At 43.8% G+C, this 22,993-nt stretch overlaps 1 protein-coding gene across 1 annotated transcript in view; it reads left to right on the forward strand.

Annotated features, from left to right (window-relative positions):
* Positions 1-22,728, forward strand: part of LOC122932320 (potassium channel subfamily K member 17-like) — a 59,214-nt gene extending 36,486 nt beyond the window's left edge. Inside the window, exons 3-6 of the mRNA XM_044286668.1 lie at positions 15,990-16,104; positions 19,865-20,031; positions 21,639-21,807; positions 22,006-22,728. Of these exons, the coding sequence (XP_044142603.1) occupies positions 15,990-16,104; positions 19,865-20,031; positions 21,639-21,807; positions 22,006-22,298 (744 nt within the window). The 3' untranslated portion in view covers positions 22,299-22,728. The remainder of the gene's footprint in view (positions 1-15,989; positions 16,105-19,864; positions 20,032-21,638; positions 21,808-22,005) is intronic.
* Positions 22,729-22,993: the final 265 nt, after the last annotated feature.

Raw genomic sequence — 22,993 nt, forward strand, 5'->3', positions numbered from 1 at the left:
TCACACTCGCCCTCGTTTTCTGGACATATGGAGTCCCTGGAAAGCCTATCGCCACCCGGCGTCTTGAAAGACCCTGTCATGATCTGACTGACACCGCCATTATTGAACCCATCACCCCCCCTCCCTCCCTCTCCCTCCCTCCCTTCTTCTTGTTTGGTATTTCTTTATCCCTGTCCGTTGTCCTGTTTGTCTATTTGTGTTCCCCCCCCCCCTTCATTTGTTTGACTTTTGTGATATTTGATTGCACTATTCTGATGCCATCTGCGTATGGCGTTTGCTGTATTGTGGCACTTTATATCTATTTGTTTTCTCAATAAAAAGAGATTTGGTTAAGAATATAACTACTATAATACTGCTCCTATGTACAAGAATATAACTACTATAATACTCCCTCCTATGTACAGGAATATAACTACTATAATACTGCCTCCTATGTGCAAGAATATAACTACTATAATACTGCTCCTATGTACAAGAATATAACTACTATAATACTGCCTCCTATGTACAAGAATATAACTACTATAATACTGCCTCCTATGTACAAGAATATAACTACTATAATACTGCTCCTATGTACAAGATTATAACTACTATAATACTGCTCCTATGTACAAGAATATAACTACTATAATACTGCTCCTATATACAAGAGTATAACTACTATAATACTGCTCCTATGTACAAGAATATAACTACTATAATACTGCTCCTATGTACAAGAATATAACTACTATAATACTGCTCCTATGTACAAGAATATAACTACTATAATACTGCTCCTATGTACAAGAATATAACTACTATAATACTGCCTCCTATGTACAAGAATATAACTACTATAATACTGCTCCTATGTACAAGAATATAACTACTATAATACTGCTCCTATGTACAAGAATATAACTACTATAATACTGCTCCTATGTACAAGAATATAACTACTATAATACTGCCTCCTATGTACAAGAATATAACTACTATAATACTGCTCCTATGTACAAGATTATAACTACTATAATACTGCCTCCTATGTACAAGAATATAACTACTATAATACTGCTCCTATGTACAAGAATATAACTACTATAATACTGCTCCTATGTACAAGAATATAACTACTATAATACTGCTCCTATGTACAAGAATATAACTACTAATAATACTGCTCCTATGTACAAGAATATAGCTACTATAATACTGCTCCTATGTACAAGAATATAACTACTATAATACTGCTCCTATGTACAAGAATATAACTACTATAATACTGCCCCTATGTACAGGAATATAACTACTATAACACTGCCCCTATGTACAGGAATATAACTACTATAACACTGCTCCTATGTACAAGAATATAACTTCTATAATACTGCTTCCTATGTACAAGAATATAACTACTATAATACTGCCTTCTATGTACAAGAATATAACTACTATAATACTGCCTCCTATGTACAAGAATATAACTACTATAATACTGCCTCCTATGTACAAGAATATAACTACTATAATACTGCTCCTATGTACAAGAATATAACTACTATAATACTGCTCCTATGTACAAGAATATAACTACTATAATACTGCTCCTATGTACAGGAATATAACTGCTATAATACTGCCTCCTATGTACAAGAATATAACTGCTATAATACTGCTCCTATGTACAAGAATATAACTGCTATAATACTGCTCCTATGTACAAGAATATAACTACTATAATACTGCTCCTATGTACAAGAATATAACTACTATAATACTGCTCCTATATACAAGAATATAACTACTATAATACTGCCTCCTATGTACAATAATATAACTACTATAATACTGCTCCTACGTACAAGAATATAACTACTATAATACTACCTCCTATGTACAAGAATATAACTGCTATAATACTGCTCCTTTGTACAATAATATAACTACTATAATACTGCTCCTATGTACAGGAATATAACTGCTATAATACTGCCTCCTATGTACAAGAATATAACTGCTGTAATACTGCTCCTATGTACAAGAATATAACTGCTATAATACTGCTCCTATGTACAAGAATATAACTGCTATAATACTGCCTCCTATGTACAAGAATATAACTACTATAATACTGCTCCTATGTACAGGAATATAACTACTATAATACTGCTCCTATGTACAAGAATATAACTGCTATAATACTGCCTCCTATGTACAAGAATATAACTACTATAATACTGCTCCTATGTACAAGAATATAACTACTATAATACTGCTCCTACAGTCAGGTCCATAAATATTGGGACACCGACACAATGGTAACATTTTTGGCTCTATACACCACCACAATCAATTTGAAATGAAACGAACAAGATGTGCTTTACCTGCAGACTGTCAGCTTTACCTGCAGACTGTCAGCTTTACCTGCAGACTGTCAGCTGTAATTTAAGCAGATTTACATCCAAATCAGGTGAACGGTGCAGGAATTACAGCAGTTTGCATATGTGCCTCCCACTTGTTAAGGGACCAAAAGTAATGGGACAATCGGCTTCTCAGCTGTTCCATGGCCGGTGTGTGTTATTCCCTCATTATCCCAATTACAATGAGCAGATAAAAGGTCCAGAGGTCATTTGACGTCTGCGATTTGCATTTGGAATCTGTTGCTGTCAACTCTCAAGATGAGATCCAAAGAGCTGTCACTATCAGTGAAGCCATCATTAGGCTGAAAAAAACAAAGCATCAGAGAGATAGCAAAAACATTAGGCGCGGCCAAAACAACTGTTTGGAACATTCTAAAAAGAAGGAACGCACAGCAACTCCAAAAGACCCGGAAGACCAAGGAAAACAACTGTGGTGGATGAGCGAAGAATTCTTTCCCTGGTGAAGAAAACCCCCTTCACAACAGTTGGCCAGATCAAGAACACTCTCCAGGAGGTAGGTGTATGTGTGTCAAAGTCAACAATCAGGAGAAGACTTCACCAGAGTGAATACAGAGGGTTCACCACAAGATGTAAACCATTGGTGAGCCTCAAAAACAGGAAGGCCAGATTAGAGTTTGCCAAACGACATCTAAAAAAGGCTTCACAGTTCTGGAACAACATCCTATGGACAGATGAGACCAAGATCAACTTGTACCAGAGCGATGGGAAGAGAAGAGTATGGAGAAGGAAAGGAACTGCCCATGGTCCTAAGCATACCACCTCATCAGTGAAGCATGGTGGTGGTAGTGTCATGGCGTGGGCATGTATGGCTGCCAATGGAACTGGTTCTCTTGTATTTATTGATGATGTGACTGCTGACAAAAGCAGCAGGATGAATTCTGAAGTGTTTCGGGCAATATTATCTGCTCATATTCAGCCAAATGATTCAGAACTCACTGGACGGCGCTTCACAGTGCAGATGGACAATGACCCAAAGCATACTGCAAAAGCAACCAAAGAGGTTTTTAAGGGAAAGAAGTGGAATGTTCTGCAATGGCCGAGTCAATCCCCGGACCTGAATCCGATTGAGCTGCATTTCACTTCCTGAAGACAAAACTGAAGGGAAAATGCCCCAAGAACAAGCAGGAACTGAAGACAGTTGCAGTAGAGGCCGGGCAGAGCATCACCAGGGATGAGACCAGCGTCTGGTGATGTCTATGCGTTCCAGACTTCAGGCTGTAACTGACTGCAAAGGATTTGCAACCAAGTATTAAAAAGTGAAAGTTTGATTTATGATTATTATTCTGTCCCATTACTTTTGGTCCCTTAACAAGTGGGAGACACATATGCAACTGCTGTAATTCCTGCACCGTTCACCTGATTTGGATGTAAATACCCTCAAATTACATGATTTTCCTATTTTATGACGTAAAGTCATGATTTTTTGAAAGACACGGAGGTGAGTATTGCATTAACCCTTTCTTTACTGATCCACATAGCAGCAAAGAAAAAGAATGAAAAACAACAGTAACCATGACAACAGCTCCTCCCACAGTCCCAGTATATAAGGACCCTCTCCAACTGGGATCCTCCTCTTTCTTTGTGTACTGCCATCAGATACAACTTTCTGATCAACGAACATCCAAGAACACGATGAACGAAGCAACCTTGCACTTGAACTTGCTAACTGCAGCCACAACATCGACTGCGAAGAAAACAGGGCCTCTGAGCAGAGAAAACGATGACGAACGTTCCCGATGGTCTAGCTTCTTCAACCTACGGAAAATAAATGTTTGATTAAAGAGTCGGTAAATAAAGCGTCTATGACTGCAAATAACTGACAGGAAATCATAATCACAGGCAATCTAATCACAACAGGTCTAGCAAAAAACACAAATCACTGTGAAAGGGAGGGCAACCAAGGGTGGGGCAATACTCGCCTCCGTGTCTTTCTTAAAATCATGACTTTACGTCATAAAATAGGAAAATCATGTAATTTTATATCAAGACACGGAGGCTCATATTGCAAGTTTAAAGTTGGGCCACCACCGAAGAGAAAACATGAGGCACTGGTCGAAAATAAAATTCCCGAAAAGTGGAGACTCGAGACCAGTCTGCCAATTTCATTACATCTTCTAAACGAGCCACAGCCATTGACGTAGCCACCGCCCCGCGGACCGAATGTGCGGTGAAAATGGATGTATCGATCCATGAGAGGGAAAGGATCCACTTAACCCACCAGGAGAGTGTAACGCTGGTAACAGGGGCGAAAGGCCGACGGAAATAAATAAATAGCTCAGAAGAACCCGTAGATCGTAACTCCAACGTGCGCGATTCGTATTCACGCAAGCAGGCGACAGGACACAGCTGCGAAGAGGGAAAAGCGGGATAAGAAACAGAACGGATGTTAGTTTTTGTTCGCCATGTAATGTTAAATGTAACACCCTCCGGAGTGAACGAACGGGCATCATGATCCAACGCAGGCACATCCGACACCCACTTGCAAGAAACCAAGCAAAACAAAGTGACGAGTTTAGCTGACAACTGGCGAAGCGACAACTGTCCGTTAGAAGGCCAAGCGACCCAAAAATTTAGGACAAACGAAACATCCCAAGTCGCGGAAAAACAAGGTCTTGGTGGTTGGGCAAGGCGAGAGCCACGGAGTAGCCTACACACAAGAGGGTGTTGACCCGCTAGGCATCCATCAAAACCATGATGTCTGGAAGAAATAGCGGACCTGTATAAATTAATAGTGCGATAAGCCTTACCTTCTTGAAACAGGGACGTAAGGAAAAGCAACAACAAAGTCACAGGTGCCTCAACGGGATCCAGATCCCGAATGACGCACCAGCGAGCCCAAGTATCCCAGGCTGCTCGATAGGCCCGTCTAGTACCGGGGGCCCATGCACTCTCCAGTAAGAGTCTAGTTGTCTCCGAAACGCCCGCGATGTCCAAGGGACCCCTGACACCCTGCAAGCGAGGAGTCGCAGGGATCCTCCTGGAGTAGAGGATGAGGGCGATCGGATGGTCCTATGAGAAGTTCCGGGAAAAACGGTAGGAGGAGGGGCTCTTCTATGAGCAACTCTAAAAAGTGGGGGAACCAAGATTGGGTCCTCCAAAAGGGCAGGATCAGCACCAGTTTGCTGACTGGCGACAAATCTGGACTAATACCCGAGGGATTAAAGCGAAAGGCGGAAATGCTTCCAAGAGGAACCCCGTCCACTGCTGGAGGAAAGCATCCACCGCCTCTGCCTCCGGATCTGGTCGCCAACTGTAATACCTGGGTTATTGTGTGTTCAACCGTGACGCGAATAGGTCTATGGAGAAAATTGTTACATCTAACTTCCAGTCGCTGGAATCAGAGATGTAACGTGAGCTCCAGTCGGCGAGAGTATTGTGGAGGTCTTGGAGATACTCCGCCACCACAGTGATGTGTCTGGCCAAACGGAAATCCCAGAAATCTTTCGCTAAGTACGTTAAAACGGATGACCGAGTGCCGCCCATGCAGTTGACATATCGGACCGCCGACACGTTGTCCATGCGGAGCCTGATACAGGCCCTGACTGTGCAGTTGACGAAACTCGTATCACAAAGGATCCCGCAAGGAGCTCCAGGTCATTGATGTGGAGTCGTGTCTCGGGCCTCTGGTGGAAACACTGTTGAAATGAGCCCCCCAACCGTGAAGGCTGGCATCCGACTCTATTACCAAATCCGGTTGGGGTCCGAAGATCGCCCTGCCGTTCCACACCGAGAGATTGTGGATCCACCACATTAACTCGTGTCTCGTTTCCGCGTCCAAGGTGAGAGTATCGGCATACGATGCTCCCGCCCGAAGATGCGTAATCCTGAGGCGTTGCAAGGCTCGATAGTGTAGAGGAGCCGGAAAAATTGCCTGAATGGATGACGTCAAAAGGCCAATTATTCGTGCCAGATGGCGAAGGGACAACTGGGGAAGCGCAAGGGAATACCGTATCTCCTTGTGAATAGCCCGGACCTTCGTCTGAAGAAGACTAAGAGTCTGTTTGATGGGATTTATGGTGAAGCCCAAAAATTCCATGGACGTGTAGGGACTCGGACAAGATTTTTCTCGGTTGACGATAAAACCGAGACTGGAGATGAGTGCAATGGACATCTCCAAGTGTTCCTGGAGGACAGAAGGACTCTGGGCCATTAGGAGGATATCGTCCAGATAGATGATTAATCGAACTCCCCGGCCGCGGAGCCAAGCTACCACTGGGCGCATCAGCTTGGTGAAACACCAGGGAGCGGACGAGAAGCCGAATGGCAGGCACGTGAAGCGCCATATCTGACTGTTCCAACAAAACGGAGCAAGTCCCTGGAGGCGGGAGCAACCGGAACAGTCAGGTATGCATGCTTGAGGTCTAATTTGACCATCCAGTCCCCTGGGAGAAGCAAGTCCCCCAGTAGGTGGATGCCCTCCATTTTGAAGAGACGGTAACAGACAAAGGTGTTCAAAGTTTTGATATTGATAACGGGGCGCATCAGGCCCCCCTTTTTTTGTACCAGAAAATGTTGCTGACGACCCCCAAATGGCTCTCGGGAGCCTGTTCTATCGCCCCTTTTTGGTACAGAGCCGCTAGCTCCGCGTGGACGAGAGCACTCGCCTGATCGGACAACCACAGTGGGTGTGCAGGAGGTAGGCTTGCCGGGGTAGCTACGAGATCTATCTGGAAACCCCTGACCGTGGACAGGACCCAAGGGTCGGAGGTGACCTTTGACCAAGCATGTGAAAAGAGCCGGAGTCTGCCCCCGACGCAAACAACAGAAGTATATAGAGGATGAGAACTTGCCATATGGGCGTCTGGAACATGGATTTCCTCTGAAACCCCTGGAACGTCCTGTTCCGCCGTGGGATGGGAAGAACGAAGGCCGGTATCTTGGGTCTTGTAGAGATGGCCTGTATGTAAAGGAGCCTCTACCCGAGCCTCGGGTCTGAAGAGAGGAACGGCCGGACAGACGGTCCCTCGAACTGCCGGCCCTGGCGGAAAAACGGTTCTGAAACACCTTGTGCATGGATGTCTGCGCCTTGTCTAAGGCCGTAAAGGCCCTCACATATTTGCCCAGTTCCTTTATAAAGGAGTCACCAAATAAGAGACCCTGGGCATCTTTGCCCGACTCAGTCAGAGCCAAATTAGCCAGTTTGGGCTCAATTTTCATGAGAATAGCCTTGCGCCTCTCTATGGCGAGGGATGTATTGGCGTTCTCCGCAATACAGATGGCCCTCTGAACCCATCCCCTGAGCTCCTCAGGATCCACCTGTTTCCCGTCCGCTTTAGCAGATTCTGTTAAATCAAATATTTTTGCCAGGGGACCAGTTATATCCAGTAACTTGTCCTGACATGCCCTCAGTGCGGAGTCTAAGCCTTTGCGAGGGTTGAAACCCATATTGGCAAAAAATTGCAGCATCTTAGGACTAACCATAGGGGTTTCACAAATTTTGTTGGGAATTAGTGGCCGCAGACACTCATCTCGCAGTTAATTGCGAGCTTCCTTAGTGAGAGGTTTACGAATTATAGCCTCTAAATATTGCGCCTCATGCGTGGCCGGGAGCCACTTTGAGGACCGAGGGTGGTGCAGCATGTCAGGATCGAACAACGGTTCGCCCGCCGGGTCGGTAAGGGTAACGGCGGAACCTAAGGCTACATCATAATGTGCGCCAGTAGACTGCACTGCAGGTGAGGGGTCTCCCTGTGTGGAAGGAGCCACCACTAAATCCACCAATTCCTCCTCTGAGTCGTGCAAAGACTCTAAACGTGCCTCCTCCTCAGACTCCCTATCGGAGTCAGAATCGGACTCAGGCCGTGTTCGGACCGATTTCCATAACCGCACTCTTTCTGCTTGGTACGGACAGGCTCTCTTACGCGATCCAAGCGCGTTATCATGGGATGGGTTACAACCATCAGTCAAATGAGTTCTGGAGGCAGAAGGAGGTGGTAATGTAGGCAAATTTAACCCTCGGTGAGCCATCTGAGGCTGGGCTATCAAAACCTGTGAGATAGAGTGGGTGAAGACGGAGGACATACAGCCCATGGCTGTCATTATAGCGTTTGATATGGATTGTTGCAGGGCCAAGGTCTGAGCCTCTGATGTAGAGGGACCCCTTCCCCTCATGGGGGGGAGGGCACATGATCCTTAGAAAGATAATCCTGCAGAGCTGGAGCAGGTGAAGATGCCCTATTTGTGGGCTGGTTTGACATTCTGAATGTGCTGACGGGAGTAGGTCACCCCAAGCCAGTACAAGCAAGGATAGCTAAGGAGAGAGAGAGAGGCCCCCAAACGAAAATTATTCTGCACAAGACCTGGGTGCGCCAGACAACCGTTTCCGTCAGTCCGCAGGGCCGGATGGAGGATGTGGCAAAACCAACCTCGCCACTGGGTTTTGGAGGGGCCTGTTTGCCAGCCTCTTGCCTCAGGATTATGGCCCATACTAACTTTGAAGGAGAAGACAAAGCGGCCGCACAGCTTAAATCTGTGGAACTGTTTTGGGCAGTAAAGCCATGCTTGCGGCCGGCCAAATGTGACTTCTATGGAATTCGGGAACCCCTGCTCGGATCTGGGTGATTTTTGGATATGTTGTTCACCCAGATCAGAGCTATTCATGGATGTATACATTATGAGGATATGTGGGGTTTTGAGGTGTTTTCTGTGTTTTGTAAAAAAGTTGTGGTTTCTGTCTGTGAGTGATTAAGTTAGTCCATTATGCTTGGTAATTGTATTACAGGCAGAGCCCAATGTGTTTTGGTAATTGTATTTTGTTGATTGCGTCAAAGACAATGCCAGTGTGTTTATTGAATAGGGTTAGTTTTGTGTTTAAGCTGTACAGGATTGGCTGCTATGTCATCAGTATGTCATGTGTATATAAGTCAATGCTGTGTGTTCAATAAAGAGTTGCTGTTTTACATTCAACATAGAGCCTCATCTCATGTGTGTGGGGATTGCTATACGTGTATACTCTCCTGGCTATTACTTCTAGCTCTTGTAAGAGTTGTTCCTGTTGCTGGTTCCTGTGGTGGTATCGTTGTCTAGCGGAGTGCTTTGAGTCCTCGGGAGGCACTGGGAGCATCCATCAACGGAGGTACGCAGTCAGGAGATCCTTTACATTCTCCAGTCTCTTCGGAGGCGTGGGTTTGAATCCCACTGCTGCCACCAATGTAAAGGATCTCCTGACACCCCGACTGCGTACCTCCATTGATGGATGCTCCCAGTGCCTCCCGAGGACTCCAAGCACTCTGCTAGACACCGATACCACCACAGGAACCAGGAACAGGAACAACTCTTACAAGAGCTAGAAGTAATAGCCAGGGGAGTATACACGTATAGCAATCCCCACACCCATGAGATGAGGCTCTATGTTGAATGTAAAACAGCAACTCTTTATTGAACACACAGCATTGACTTATATACACATGACATACTGATGACATGACATAGCAGCCAATCCTGTACTGCGCGAAGGGGAGAAGAAGAAGGAAGGAAAGATGGCGCCCGGCCCAACCAGACTGCAGGTAAAACATATATGTTACCAAGGCGCGCCGGACACAACACAAAACCCCCCGGAAGGAGGGGTGGTGAAGAGTCAGAACCCTGAAAAGAAAACTGGGGTTAGGGGGTGACAAGAACCTAGGGGAGTATTAAATCCATAAATCAACAATATAACTATCTAGACAGCGTCCCCAGGACCGAACGGTCCCTGAGAACCCCACCAGATAAACATAGGGACAAATCCCCCTTACTGGGGGGGAACCAAACAATAAACCGTCCCAAAGATGAGAAAGTATACTTATCTGTGGTAGCAGCAAAGAAAGAGGAGGATCCCAGTTGGAGAGGGTCCTTATATACTGGGACTGTGGGAGGAGCTGTTGTCATGGTTACTGTTGTTTTTCATTCTTTTTCTTTGCTGCTATGTGGTTCAGTAAAGAAAGGGTTACTGCAATATGAGCCTCCGTGTCTTGATATAAAAGTTAAAGCTGACAGTCTGCAGTTAAAGCACATCTTGTTTGTTTTATTTATTCAATGCACTTATATAGCGCTACTATATTCCGCAGCGCTTTACAGACATTAGGATCCAACTAATTTTAGAATGCTGTCGATGTCCCAATATTTATGGACCTGACTGTATGTACAAGAATATAACTACTATAATACTGCCTACTATGTACAAGAATATAACTACTATAATACTGCCTCCTATGTACAAGAATATAACTACTATAATACTGCTCCTATGTACAAGAATATAACTACTATAATACTGCTCCTATGTACAAGAATATAACTAATATAATACTGCTCCTATGTACAAGAATATAGCTACTATAATACTGCTCCTATGTATAAGAATATAACTACTATAATACTGCTCCTATGTACAAGAATATAACTACTATAATACTGCTCCTATGTACAAGAATATAGCTACTATAATACTGCTCCTACTTACAAGAATATAACTACTATAATACTGCTCCTATGTACAAGAATATAACTACTATAATACTGCTCCTATGTACAAGAATATAACTAATATAATACTGCTCCTATGTACAAGAATATAACTACTATAATACTGCTCCTATGTATAAGAATATAACTACTATAATACTGCCTCCTATGTACAAGAATATAACTACTATAATAATGAACCTATGTACAAGAATATAACTACTATAATAATGAACCTATGTACAAGAATATAACTACTATAATACTGCCTCCTATATACAAGTACTGTATATTACTACTATAATACTGTCTCCTATGAACAAGATTATAACTACTATAATACTGCCTCCTATGTACAAGAATATATCTACTATAATACTGCCTCCTATGTACAAGAATATAACTACTATAATACTGCTCCTATATACAAGAATATAACTACTATAATACTGCTCCTATGTTCAAGAATATAACTACTATAATACTGCCTCCTATGTACAAGAATATAACTACTATAATACTGCCTCCTACGTACAAGAATATAACTACTATAATACTGCCTACTATGTACAAGAATATAACTACTATAATACTGCCTCCTATGTACAAGAATATAACTACTATAATACTGCTCCTATGTACAAGAATATAACTACTATAATACTGCTCCTATGTACAAGAATATAACTAATATAATACTGCTCCTATGTACAAGAATATAGCTACTATAATACTGCTCCTATGTATAAGAATATAACTACTATAATACTGCTCCTATGTACAAGAATATAACTACTATAATACTGCTCCTATGTACAAGAATATAGCTACTATAATACTGCTCCTACTTACAAGAATATAACTACTATAATACTGCTCCTATGTACAAGAATATAACTACTATAATACTGCTCCTATGTACAAGAATATAACTAATATAATACTGCTCCTATGTACAAGAATATAACTACTATAATACTGCTCCTATGTATAAGAATATAACTACTATAATACTGCCTCCTATGTACAAGAATATAACTACTATAATAATGAACCTATGTACAAGAATATAACTACTATAATAATGAACCTATGTACAAGAATATAACTACTATAATACTGCCTCCTATATACAAGTACTGTATATTACTACTATAATACTGTCTCCTATGAACAAGATTATAACTACTATAATACTGCCTCCTATGTACAAGAATATATCTACTATAATACTGCCTCCTATGTACAAGAATATAACTACTATAATACTGCTCCTATATACAAGAATATAACTACTATAATACTGCTCCTATGTTCAAGAATATAACTACTATAATACTGCCTCCTATGTACAAGAATATAACTACTATAATACTGCCTCCTACGTACAAGAATATAACTACTATAATACTGCTCCTACGTACAAGAATATAACTACTATAATACTGCTCCTATGTACAAGAATATAACTACTATAATACTGCTCTTATATACAAGAATATAGCTAGTATAATACTGCTCCTATGTACAAGACTATAACTACTATAATACTGCTCTTATGTACAAGAATATAACTACTATAATACTGCCTCCTATGTACAAGAATATAACTACTATAATACTGCTCCTATGTACAAAAATATAACTACTATAATACTGCCTTCTATGTACAAGAATATAACTACTATAATACTGCCTTCTATGTACAAGAATATAACTACTATAATACTGCTCCTATATACCAGAATATAACTACTATAATACTGCTCCTATGTACAAGAATATAACTACTATAATACTGCTCCTATGTACAAAAATATAACTACTATAATACTGCCTTCTATGTACAAGAATATAACTACTATAATACTGCCTCCTATGTACAAGAATATAACTACTATAATACTGCTCCTATATACCAGAATATAACTACTATAATACTGCTCCTATGTACAAGAATATAACTACTATAATACTGCCTCCTATGTACAAGAATATAACTACTATAATACTGCCTCCTATGTACAAGAATATAACTACTATAATACTGCTCCTATGTACAAGAATATAACTGCTATAATACTGCTCCTATGTACAAGAATATAACTACTATAATACTGCTCCTATGTGCAAGAATATAACTAATATAATACTGCTCCTATGTACAAGAATATAACTACTATAATACTGCTCCTATGTGCAAGAATATAACTAATATAATACTGCTCCTATGTACAAGAATATAACTACTATAATACTGCTCCTATGTGCAAGAATATAACTACTATAATACTGATCCTATGTACACGAATATAACTACTATAATACTGCCTCCTATGTACAAGAATATAACTACTATAATACTGCTCCTCTGTACAAGAATATAACTACTATAATACTGCTCCTATGTACAAGAATATAACTATTATAATACTGTCTCCTATGTACAAGAATATAACTACTATAATACTGCATACTATGTACAAGAATATAAATACAATAATACTGCTCGTATGTACAAGAATATAACTATTATAATACTGTCTCCTATGTACAAGAATATAACTACTATAATACTGCTCCTCTGTACAAGAATATAACTACTATAATACTGCTCCTATGTACAAGAATATAACTATTATAATACTGTCTCCTATGTACAAGAATATAACTACTATAATACTGCCTCCTATGTACAAGAATATAACTGCTATAATACTGCTCCTATGTACAAGAATATAACTACTATAATACTGCTCCTATGTGCAAGAATATAACTAATATAATACTGCTCCTATGTACAAGAATATAACTACTATAATACTGCTCCTATGTGCAAGAATATAACTAATATAATACTGCTCCTATGTACAGGAATATAACTACTATAATACTGCTCCTATGTGCAAGAATATAACTACTATAATACTGATCCTATGTACACGAATATAACTACTATAATACTGCCTCCTATGTACAAGAATATAACTACTATAATACTGCTCCTCTGTACAAGAATATAACTACTATAATACTGCTCCTATGTACAAGAATATAACTATTATAATACTGTCTCCTATGTACAAGAATATAACTACTATAATACTGCCTCCTATGTACAAGAATATAACTATAATACTGCTCCTATGTACAATAATATAACTACTATAATACTGCTCGTATGTACAAGAATATAACTATTATAATACTGTCTCCTATGTACAAGAATATAACTACTATAATACTGCTCCTCTGTACAAGAATATAACTACTATAATACTGCTCCTATGTACAAGAATATAACTATTATAATACTGTCTCCTATGTACAAGAATATAACTACTATAATACTGCCTCCTATGTACAAGAATATAACTACAATACTGCTCCTATGTACAAGAATATAAATACAATAATACTGCTCCTATGTACAAGAATATAACTACTATAATACTGCCTGCTATATACAAGAATATAACTACTATAATACTACCTCCTATGTACAATAATATAACTACTATAATACTGCTCCTATGTACAAGAATATAACTACTATAATACTGCTCCTATGTACAAGAATATAACTACTATAATACTGCTCCTATGTACAAGAATATAACTACTATAATACTGCCTCCTATGTACAAGAATATAACCACTATAATACTGCTCCTCTGTACAAGAATATAACTACTATAATACTGCTCCTATGTACAAGAATATAACTATTATAATACTGTCTCCTATGTACAAGAATATAACTACTATAATACTGCCTCCTATGTACAAGAATATAACTATAATACTGCTCCTATGTACAATAATATAACTACTATAATACTGCATGCTATGTACAAGAATATAAATACAATAATACTGCTCGTATGTACAAGAATATAACTATTATAATACTGTCTCCTATGTACAAGAATATAACTACTATAATACTGCTCCTCTGTACAAGAATATAACTACTATAATACTGCTCCTATGTACAAGAATATAACTATTATAATACTGTCTCCTATGTACAAGAATATAACTACTATAATACTGCCTCCTATGTACAAGAATATAACTACAATACTGCTCCTATGTACAAGAATATAAATACAATAATACTGCTCCTATGTACAAGAATATAACTACTATAATACTGCCTGCTATATACAAGAATATAACTACTATAATACTACCTCCTATGTACAATAATATAACTACTATAATACTGCTCCTATGTACAAGAATATAACTACTATAATACTGCTCCTATGTACAAGAATATAACTACTATAATACTGCTCCTATGTACAAGAATATAACTACTATAATACTGCCTCCTATGTACAAGAATATAACCACTATAATACTGCTCCTATGTACAAGAATATAACTACTATAATACTGCTCCTATGTACAATAATATAACTACTATAATACTGCCTCCTATGTACAATAATATAACTACTATAATACTGCTCCTATGTACAAGAATATAACTACTATAATACTGCTCCTATATACAAGAATATAACTACTATAATACTGCCTCCTATGTACAAGAATATAACTACTATAATACTGCTCCTATGTACAAAAATATAACTACTATAATACTGCCTCCTATGTACAGGAATATAACTACTATAATACTGCTCCTATGTACAGGAATATAACTACTATATTACTGCTCCTATGTACAAGAATATAACTACTATATTACTGCTCCTATGTACAGGAATATAACTACTATAATACTGCTCCTATGTACAAGAATATAACTACTATAATACTGCTCCTATGTACAAAAATATAACTACTATAATACTGCTCCTATGTACAAGAATATAACTACTATAATACTGCTCCTATGTACAAGAATATAACTGCTATAATACTGCTCCTATGTACAAGAATATAACTACTATAATACTGCTCCTATGTACAATAATATAACTACTATAATACTGCTCCTATGTACAAGAATATAACTACTATAATACTGCTCCTATGTACAAGAATATAACTACTGTAATACTGCCTCCTATGTACAAGAATATAACCACTATAATACTGCTCCTATGTACAGGAATATTATTGCTGTATTATTTTTCTCAGTATATTGTAGACACGCATAAGAAGGGGTTAATTCTTTTGGGTAATGACACTAACCCGGAGACATGGAACTTTCCTGGATCCTTCTTCTTTTCTGTTACTGCCATAACGACAATCGGTAAGAAGGATGAGATTATTATTATTATTATTTATTGTAATGAACCCAAAAGTTTATTTCATATTTTGTATATTGTATGTTATACGAGTGTGTGTGTGTGTGTGTGTGTGTGGGGGGGGGGGGGGGGGTTCCACTCCATTTTTATCCAAGCTGTATATAATCCACGTAGACATTGTATAATTCTTCCTGTGGCTTTGGTGTTGAGTATAGTTACTCGCCGCTTTGCTAAACTACTGACAACACCAGGCACTGGATGAGGATAAACGGACAAACATAACTTTTTTTGTAGCTTCTATTATCAGGAATGAGAATATGAAGTTTTATTCTGCCAGGTTCTGCTGTGATTGATAGGTATAGTGGTCTCTGGGTTGGATGCTACATCGGTCTCTCAGAGCGGTGGGGGGGCTGTGAAGCAGCTCCATGTAGAGGGCGCTTTACAGTGAAACTTCGCCTCCTGGGCATTTACAGGAGCAGAATGTGGCAGAATAAAACTTCATCTTCACACTACTCCTTGTGAGAAAAGTTTCACAAAAAGAATGTTTGTCCCCCTCTCACCAGCCCCTAACTAGTGCTGCCAGCGGTTTAGCAGTGTCAGAACTGCTGACAGACTCCCTTTAATCCGGGTAGCAAGGCCCTCCCAAGTGATCAGCTCATGGCTTGGGACCTATCATGGGAGGATGGGTCCCACAGTCCTACGACAGGTCAGAAGCTTATCTGTGCTCAGTGGATGTTGCTGCCAGAGGAAGGACAGTTGACGGATCAGAAATCAGAAGGCTCCATCCACCATGTAATGTCTCCGGGATGGTCACTGCACAGCGGGTGGAGCTTTCTGCTTCCAGCTCAGTCCTCGTGAGGAGTCCTGAGGATAGGTCATCAATATCCGGAACACGGACAACACCATCTACGTCACTTTTGCATATTATGAGAGGAGGGCTGCATGTGAATGTCCTAGAACAATACTGCAGTCTGTTATGGGGCCCTGTGGCTGTCACTGCTATGAAGGCACTGTGATTCTGCTGTGGGTGCTGTCACTGTTATGAGAGATCTGTGGCCACCTATTTGACGTGCTGTGGTTGCCTCTGCTATGGGGGCTCCATGGCTGTCATGGTGGGGCGCCGAGGCTGGCGCTGTTGTGGGGGCAGCGAGGCTGGCTCTGTTGTGGGGGCGTCGTGGCTGGCTCTGTTGTGGGGGCGTCGTGGCTGGCTCTGTTGTGGGGGCGTCGTGGCTGGCTCTGTTGTGGGGGCATCGTGGCTGGTTCTGTTGTGGGGGCTGCGAGGCTGGCTCTGTTATGGGGGCAGCAAGGCTGGCTCTGTTGTGGGGGCAGCGAGGCTGGCTCTGTTGTGGGGGCGCCGTGGCTGGCTCTGTTGTGGAGGCGCCGTGGCTGGCTCTGTTGTGGGGGCTGCGAGGCTGGCTCTATTATGGGGGCAGCAAGGCTGGCTCTGTGGTGGGGGCAGCGAGGCTGGCTCTGTAATGGGGGCGTCGAGGCTGGTTATGCTGTGGGGGCGCCGCGGCTGGCTCTGTTGTGGGGGGACACCAAGGCTGGCTCTGTTGTGAGGCGCCGAGGCTGGCTCTGTTGTGGGGGCAGCGAGGCTGGCTCTGTTGTGGGGGCGCCGAGACTGGCTCTGTTGTGGGGGCGTCGTGGCTGGCTCTGTTGTGGGGGCGTCGTGGCTGGCTCTGTTGTGGGGGCGTCGTGGCTAGCTCTGTTGTGGGGGCATCGTGGCTGGCTCTGTTGTGGGGGCTGCGAGGCTGGCTCTGTTATGGGGGCAGCAAGGCTGGCTCTGTTGTGGGGGCAGCGAGGCTGGCTCTGTTGTGGGGGCGCCGTGGCTGGCTCTGTTGTGGAGGCGCCGTGGCTGGCTCTGTTGTGGGGGCTGCGAGGCTGGCTCTATTATGGGGGCAGCAAGGCTGGCTCTGTGGTGGGGGCAGCGAGGCTGGCTCTGTAATGGGGGCGTCGAGGCTGGTTATGCTGTGGGGGCGCCGCGGCTGGCTCTGTTGTGGGGGGCAGCGAGGCTGGCTCTGTTGTGGGGGCAGCGAGGCTGGCTCTGTTGTGGGGGCAGCGAGGCTCGCTCTGTTGTGGGGGCAACGAGGCTGGCTCTGTTGTGGGGGCAGCAAGGCTGGCTCTGTTGTGAGGGGCAGCGAGGCTGGCTCTGTTGTGGGGGGCAGCGAGGCTGGCTCTGTTGTGGGGGGCAGCGAGGCTGGCTCTGTTGTGAGGGGCAGCGAGGCTGGCTCTGTTGTGAAGGGCAGCGAGGCTGGCTCTGTTGTGAGGGGCAGCGAGGCTGGCTCTGTTGTGAGAGGCAGCGATGCTGGCTCTGTTGTGAGGGGCAGTGAGGCTGGCTCTGTTTTGGGGGCGCCTGAGGCTGGCTCTGTTGTGGGGGCGCCGAGGCTGGCTCTGTTGTGGGGGGCAGCGAGGCTGGCTCTTTTGTGGGGGCAGCGAGGCTGGCTCTTTTGTCGGGGCAGCGAGGCTGGCTCTGTTGTGGGGGGCAGCGAGGCTGGCTCTGTTGTGGGGGGCAGCGAGGCTGGCTCTGTTGTGGGGGCAGCGAGGCTGGCTCTGTTGTGGGGGACACACCAAGGCTGGCTCTGTTGTGGGGGCGCCGAGACTGGCTCTGTTGTGGGGGCAGCGAGGCTGGCTCTGTTGTGGGGGGGACACCAAGGCTGGCTCTGTTGTGGGGCGCCGAGGCTGGCTCTGTTGTGGGGGCAGCGGGGTTGGCTCTGTTGTGGGGGGCAGCGAGGCTGGCTCTGTTGTGAGGGGCAGCGAGGCTGGCTCTGTTGTGAGGGGCAGCGAGGCTGGCTCTGTTGTGGGGGGCAGCGAGGCTGGCTCTGTTGTGGGGGCAGCGAGGCTGGCTCTGTTGTGGGGGCAGCGAGGCTGGCTCTGTTGTGGGGGCAGCGAGGCTGGCTCTGTTGTGGGGGCAGCGAGGCTGGCTCTGTTGTGGGGGCAGCGAGGCTGGCTCTGTTGTGGGGCAGCGAGGCTGGCTCTGTTGTGGGGGCAGCGAGGCTGGCTCTGTTGTGAGGGGCAGCGAGGCTCGCTCTGTTGTAGGGGCAGCGAGGCTGGCTCTGTTGTAGGGGCAGCGAGGCTGGCTCTGTTGTAGGGGCAGCGAGGCTGGCTCTGTTGTGAGGGGCAGTGAGGCTGGCTCTGTTGTGAGGGGCAGTGAGGCTGGCTCTGTTTTGGGGGCGCCTGAGGCTGGCTCTGTTGTGGGGGCAGCGAGGCTGGCTCTGTTGTGGGGGGGCTGTTCACTGGTCTCAGTACTGGCCTTTGGAGGGTTTCCTGACGAGCGATGAACTGAATGCATGATTTGGCGGCAGTGACCTAATTCTCCACTAGGTGGCAGTATTTCTCTGCCAGTGATCATTGCTGCAGTGTAATGGCAGTGCTGACTCAGTATCTGGTGCCCGGCTGCTCTGGATGCTACAACATTCCAGGTAAGCGGTGCTGGAGCGCACGGCTGTACGGAGGCGGAGGTGACATCACACTCTGCACCTGCACCATGTGTGCACTGCCCTGCATTCATGTCTCACAGTGTAGAACAGAGATATAGCGGATACCAAAGTGTAAGTATGGGAACCCCAATTATTATATAGAGTTGTAGCAGAGCTGAATTTGTCACCTGCCAATTTGTGAAACCTTTAACAGTTTTACATAGGACTGCCATAAAAACAATCACATTTTATGGGACCCCTCAAATTGGGAATTCATGGCGCACCCTCATATTGGGATCCGTCACTGATACGCCTGGAAACAGTGTAACAACTTTCTCTTCCTCTGAAGGTTACGGGAACCTGAGCCCCAGCACTATGGGGGGCCGCGTCTTCTGCGTCTTCTTTGCGCTGTTTGGGATTCCATTAAACCTAATCCTGCTGAAGTGTATCGGGGAGAGGATGCTGAGCCTGGTGCAGAGATACGCCGCCTTTCTGGGGAGGAAAATCGGACGACAGGTGAGAGGAAACAGAATCGTTTAACATGTTTTCCTTCAGCTGCACAAGAACAGAACACATAATGGAAAACTCTGACAACCCCTCTCTATGTGCCCTATTAATACTCCACCAGCAGAATAGTGAGCGCAGCTCTGGAGTATAATACAGGATGTAACTCAGGATCAGTACAGGATAAGTAATGTATGTACACCGTGACTGCACCAGCAGAATAGTGAGTGCAGCTCTGGAGTATAATACAGGATGTAACTGAGGATCAGTACAGGATAAGTAATGTATGTACACAGTGACTGCACCAGCAGAATAGTGAGTGCAGCTCTGGAGTATAATACAGGATGTAACTCAGGATCAGTACAGGATAAGTAATGTATGTACACAGTGACTGCACCAGCAGAATAGTGAGTGCAGCTCTGGAGTATAATACAGCATGTAACTCAGGATCAGTACAGGATAAGTAATGTATGTACACAGCGACTGCACCAGCAGAATAGTGAGTGCAGCTCTGGAGTATAATACAGGATGTAACTCAGGATCAATACAGGATAAGTAATGTATGTACACAGTGACTGCACCAGCAGAATAGTGAGTGCAGCTCTGGAGTATAATACAGCATGTAACTCAGGATCAGTACAGGATAAGTAATGTATGTACACAGCAACTGCACCAGCAGAATAGTGAGTGCAGCTCTGGAGTATAATACAGGATGTAACTCAGGATCAATACAGGATAAGTAATGTATGTACACAGTGACTGCACCAGCAGAATAGTGAGTGCAGCTCTGGAGTATAATACAGCATGTAACTCAGGATCAGTACAGGATAAGTAATGTATGTACACAGCGACTGCACCAGCAGAATAGTGAGTGCAGCTCTGGAGTATAATACAGGATGTAACTCAGGATCAGTACAGGATAAGTAATGTATGTGCACAGTGACTGCACCAGCAGAATAGTGAGTGCAGCTCTGGAGTATAATACAGGATGTAACTCAGGATCAGTACAGGATAAGTAATGTATGTGCACAGTGACTGCACCAGCAGAATAGTTAGAGCAGCTCTGGAGTATAATACAGGATGTATCTCAGGATCCGTTTTCTCCTGCAGAGCTGCAGATCCCTTACTTGTCAGACGTGCATGTCCTGTGCGGAAATCATTCTCGATGTATGAGCGTGATTTCCCTTTATGGACACTGCTCTGTTCGCAGGACCGCACTGCATTATGTCAGTATAATTCTTTAGAAGTAAGGTCATGCGGAGACACACAGAAACGAGCACTGTCCATAACGGGAAATCACACTCACATACATGATTTCCGCGCAGGACACGCTCGTCTGAATGAGGCCTTGCACAGTTGTTGAGTTGCCTGATCCGTTTCCGTCTACCTGTTGTCACCAGTAGGTGGAGCTCTCTTCATGGAGTCTTATGAATGCTCTTTATCTGCTCTTACTAAGGAGAGACCATTGACTGCCCAGGAACGGCATCAGGCCCGGGGCTCGTCATTGGTGCAGTCCATAGGGCGGCTGCTATAGTTTACATTGGATCTTTCGTGCCTCCCTTTATTTTGTGGGCCGCTTTTATACATTGACATTTTCCTCCATTTCTTTCTTCTTGCAGAAATCGGTGAAGTTCATCTCCAGCGCGTGCGCCCTGGTGACTGGTCTTCTGCTGTTCTTCTTGCTGCCACCGATCCTATTCCGGGGGATGGAGGGCTGGACATATGAGGAAGGCTTCTACTATTCCTTCATTACTCTCAGCACCATTGGTTTTGGAGATTATGTCATTGGTGAGGATGGAGGACTTTCTGTAGATGTAGCAGAGTTCAGTGTGTTGGGTTGTGAGTTGGTGATGCAGTAATACGGTGCCAAGGGACACATCTCATGACCTCTTGATACCCTGGAATGAAAGGGCATCCTCATCTGCTGGCTGAGGGAAGGCGACGTGTGACCCTGAAGCATTTATCAGCTTCCTGTTTCCTCCCCAGGACGGGTCCCCGGTAAGAAGTATCCAGATTGGTACCGGAACCTGGTGTCCCTGTGGATCCTGTTCGGCATGGCATGGCTGGCCCTCGTCATCACCCTGTGTACGAACCTCCTGGAGAACTCCAGAGACTTCTGCCTGTGCTGCAAAAAGAAAGAGGGCGAGAAAAAGGACCAGGAGCTCATAGGCATAACCCTCAACGGACACGCACCATCACCCCTACAGGAGGCCGAGGACTCAGCATCCACCTCCAGCAAAACCGAGTCACTGGAGTCAGACAGGAAATGCGGAGAGTAATGGACGTGGGCGCTATGAGGTCAACCATCAGCACGTAACACCCCTGAAATCCTCTGTGCTGCTGGGGAACCTGCTCCTTCCACTATGTAACTCTCAGTCTGTGAACTCCACAAGATCAGCGCACTCCTCTCCTGAAATCATCTGTGCTGCTGGGACCCTGCCCTTTCCACTAGGTAACTCTCAGCCTGTGACCTTCCCCAAGCTCAGCACACTCCCCTTCTGAAATCCTCTGTGCTGCTTCAGACCCTGCTCTTTTCACTATGTAACTCTCATCCTGTGACCTCCAGAAGTTCAGCACACTCCTCTCCTAAAATCCTCTGTGCTGCTGGGGCGCTACTCTTTCCACTATGTAACTCTGATTAGTCTGTGACCTTCACAAGATCAACTAACCCCCCTCCTGAAATCATCTGTGCTGCTTCAGACCCTGCTCCTTCCACTATGTAACTCTCAGTTTGTGAACTCCACAAGATCAGCACACTCCTCTCCTGACATCCTATGTGCTGCTGTGAGGACCCTGCTCCTTCCACTATGTAACTCTCAGTTTGTGAACTCCACAAGATCAGCGCACTCCTCTCCTGAAATCCTCTGTGCTGCTGGAGACCCTGCTCTTTCCACTATGTAACTCTCAGCCTGTGACCTTCTGCAAGATTAGCACAACTCTCCTGAAATCCTCTGTGCTGCTGGGGACCCTGCTC

This window comes from Bufo gargarizans, chromosome 3 (genome assembly GCF_014858855.1).
Source record: "Bufo gargarizans isolate SCDJY-AF-19 chromosome 3, ASM1485885v1, whole genome shotgun sequence".
Classification (NCBI taxonomy): Eukaryota; Metazoa; Chordata; class Amphibia; order Anura; family Bufonidae; genus Bufo; species Bufo gargarizans.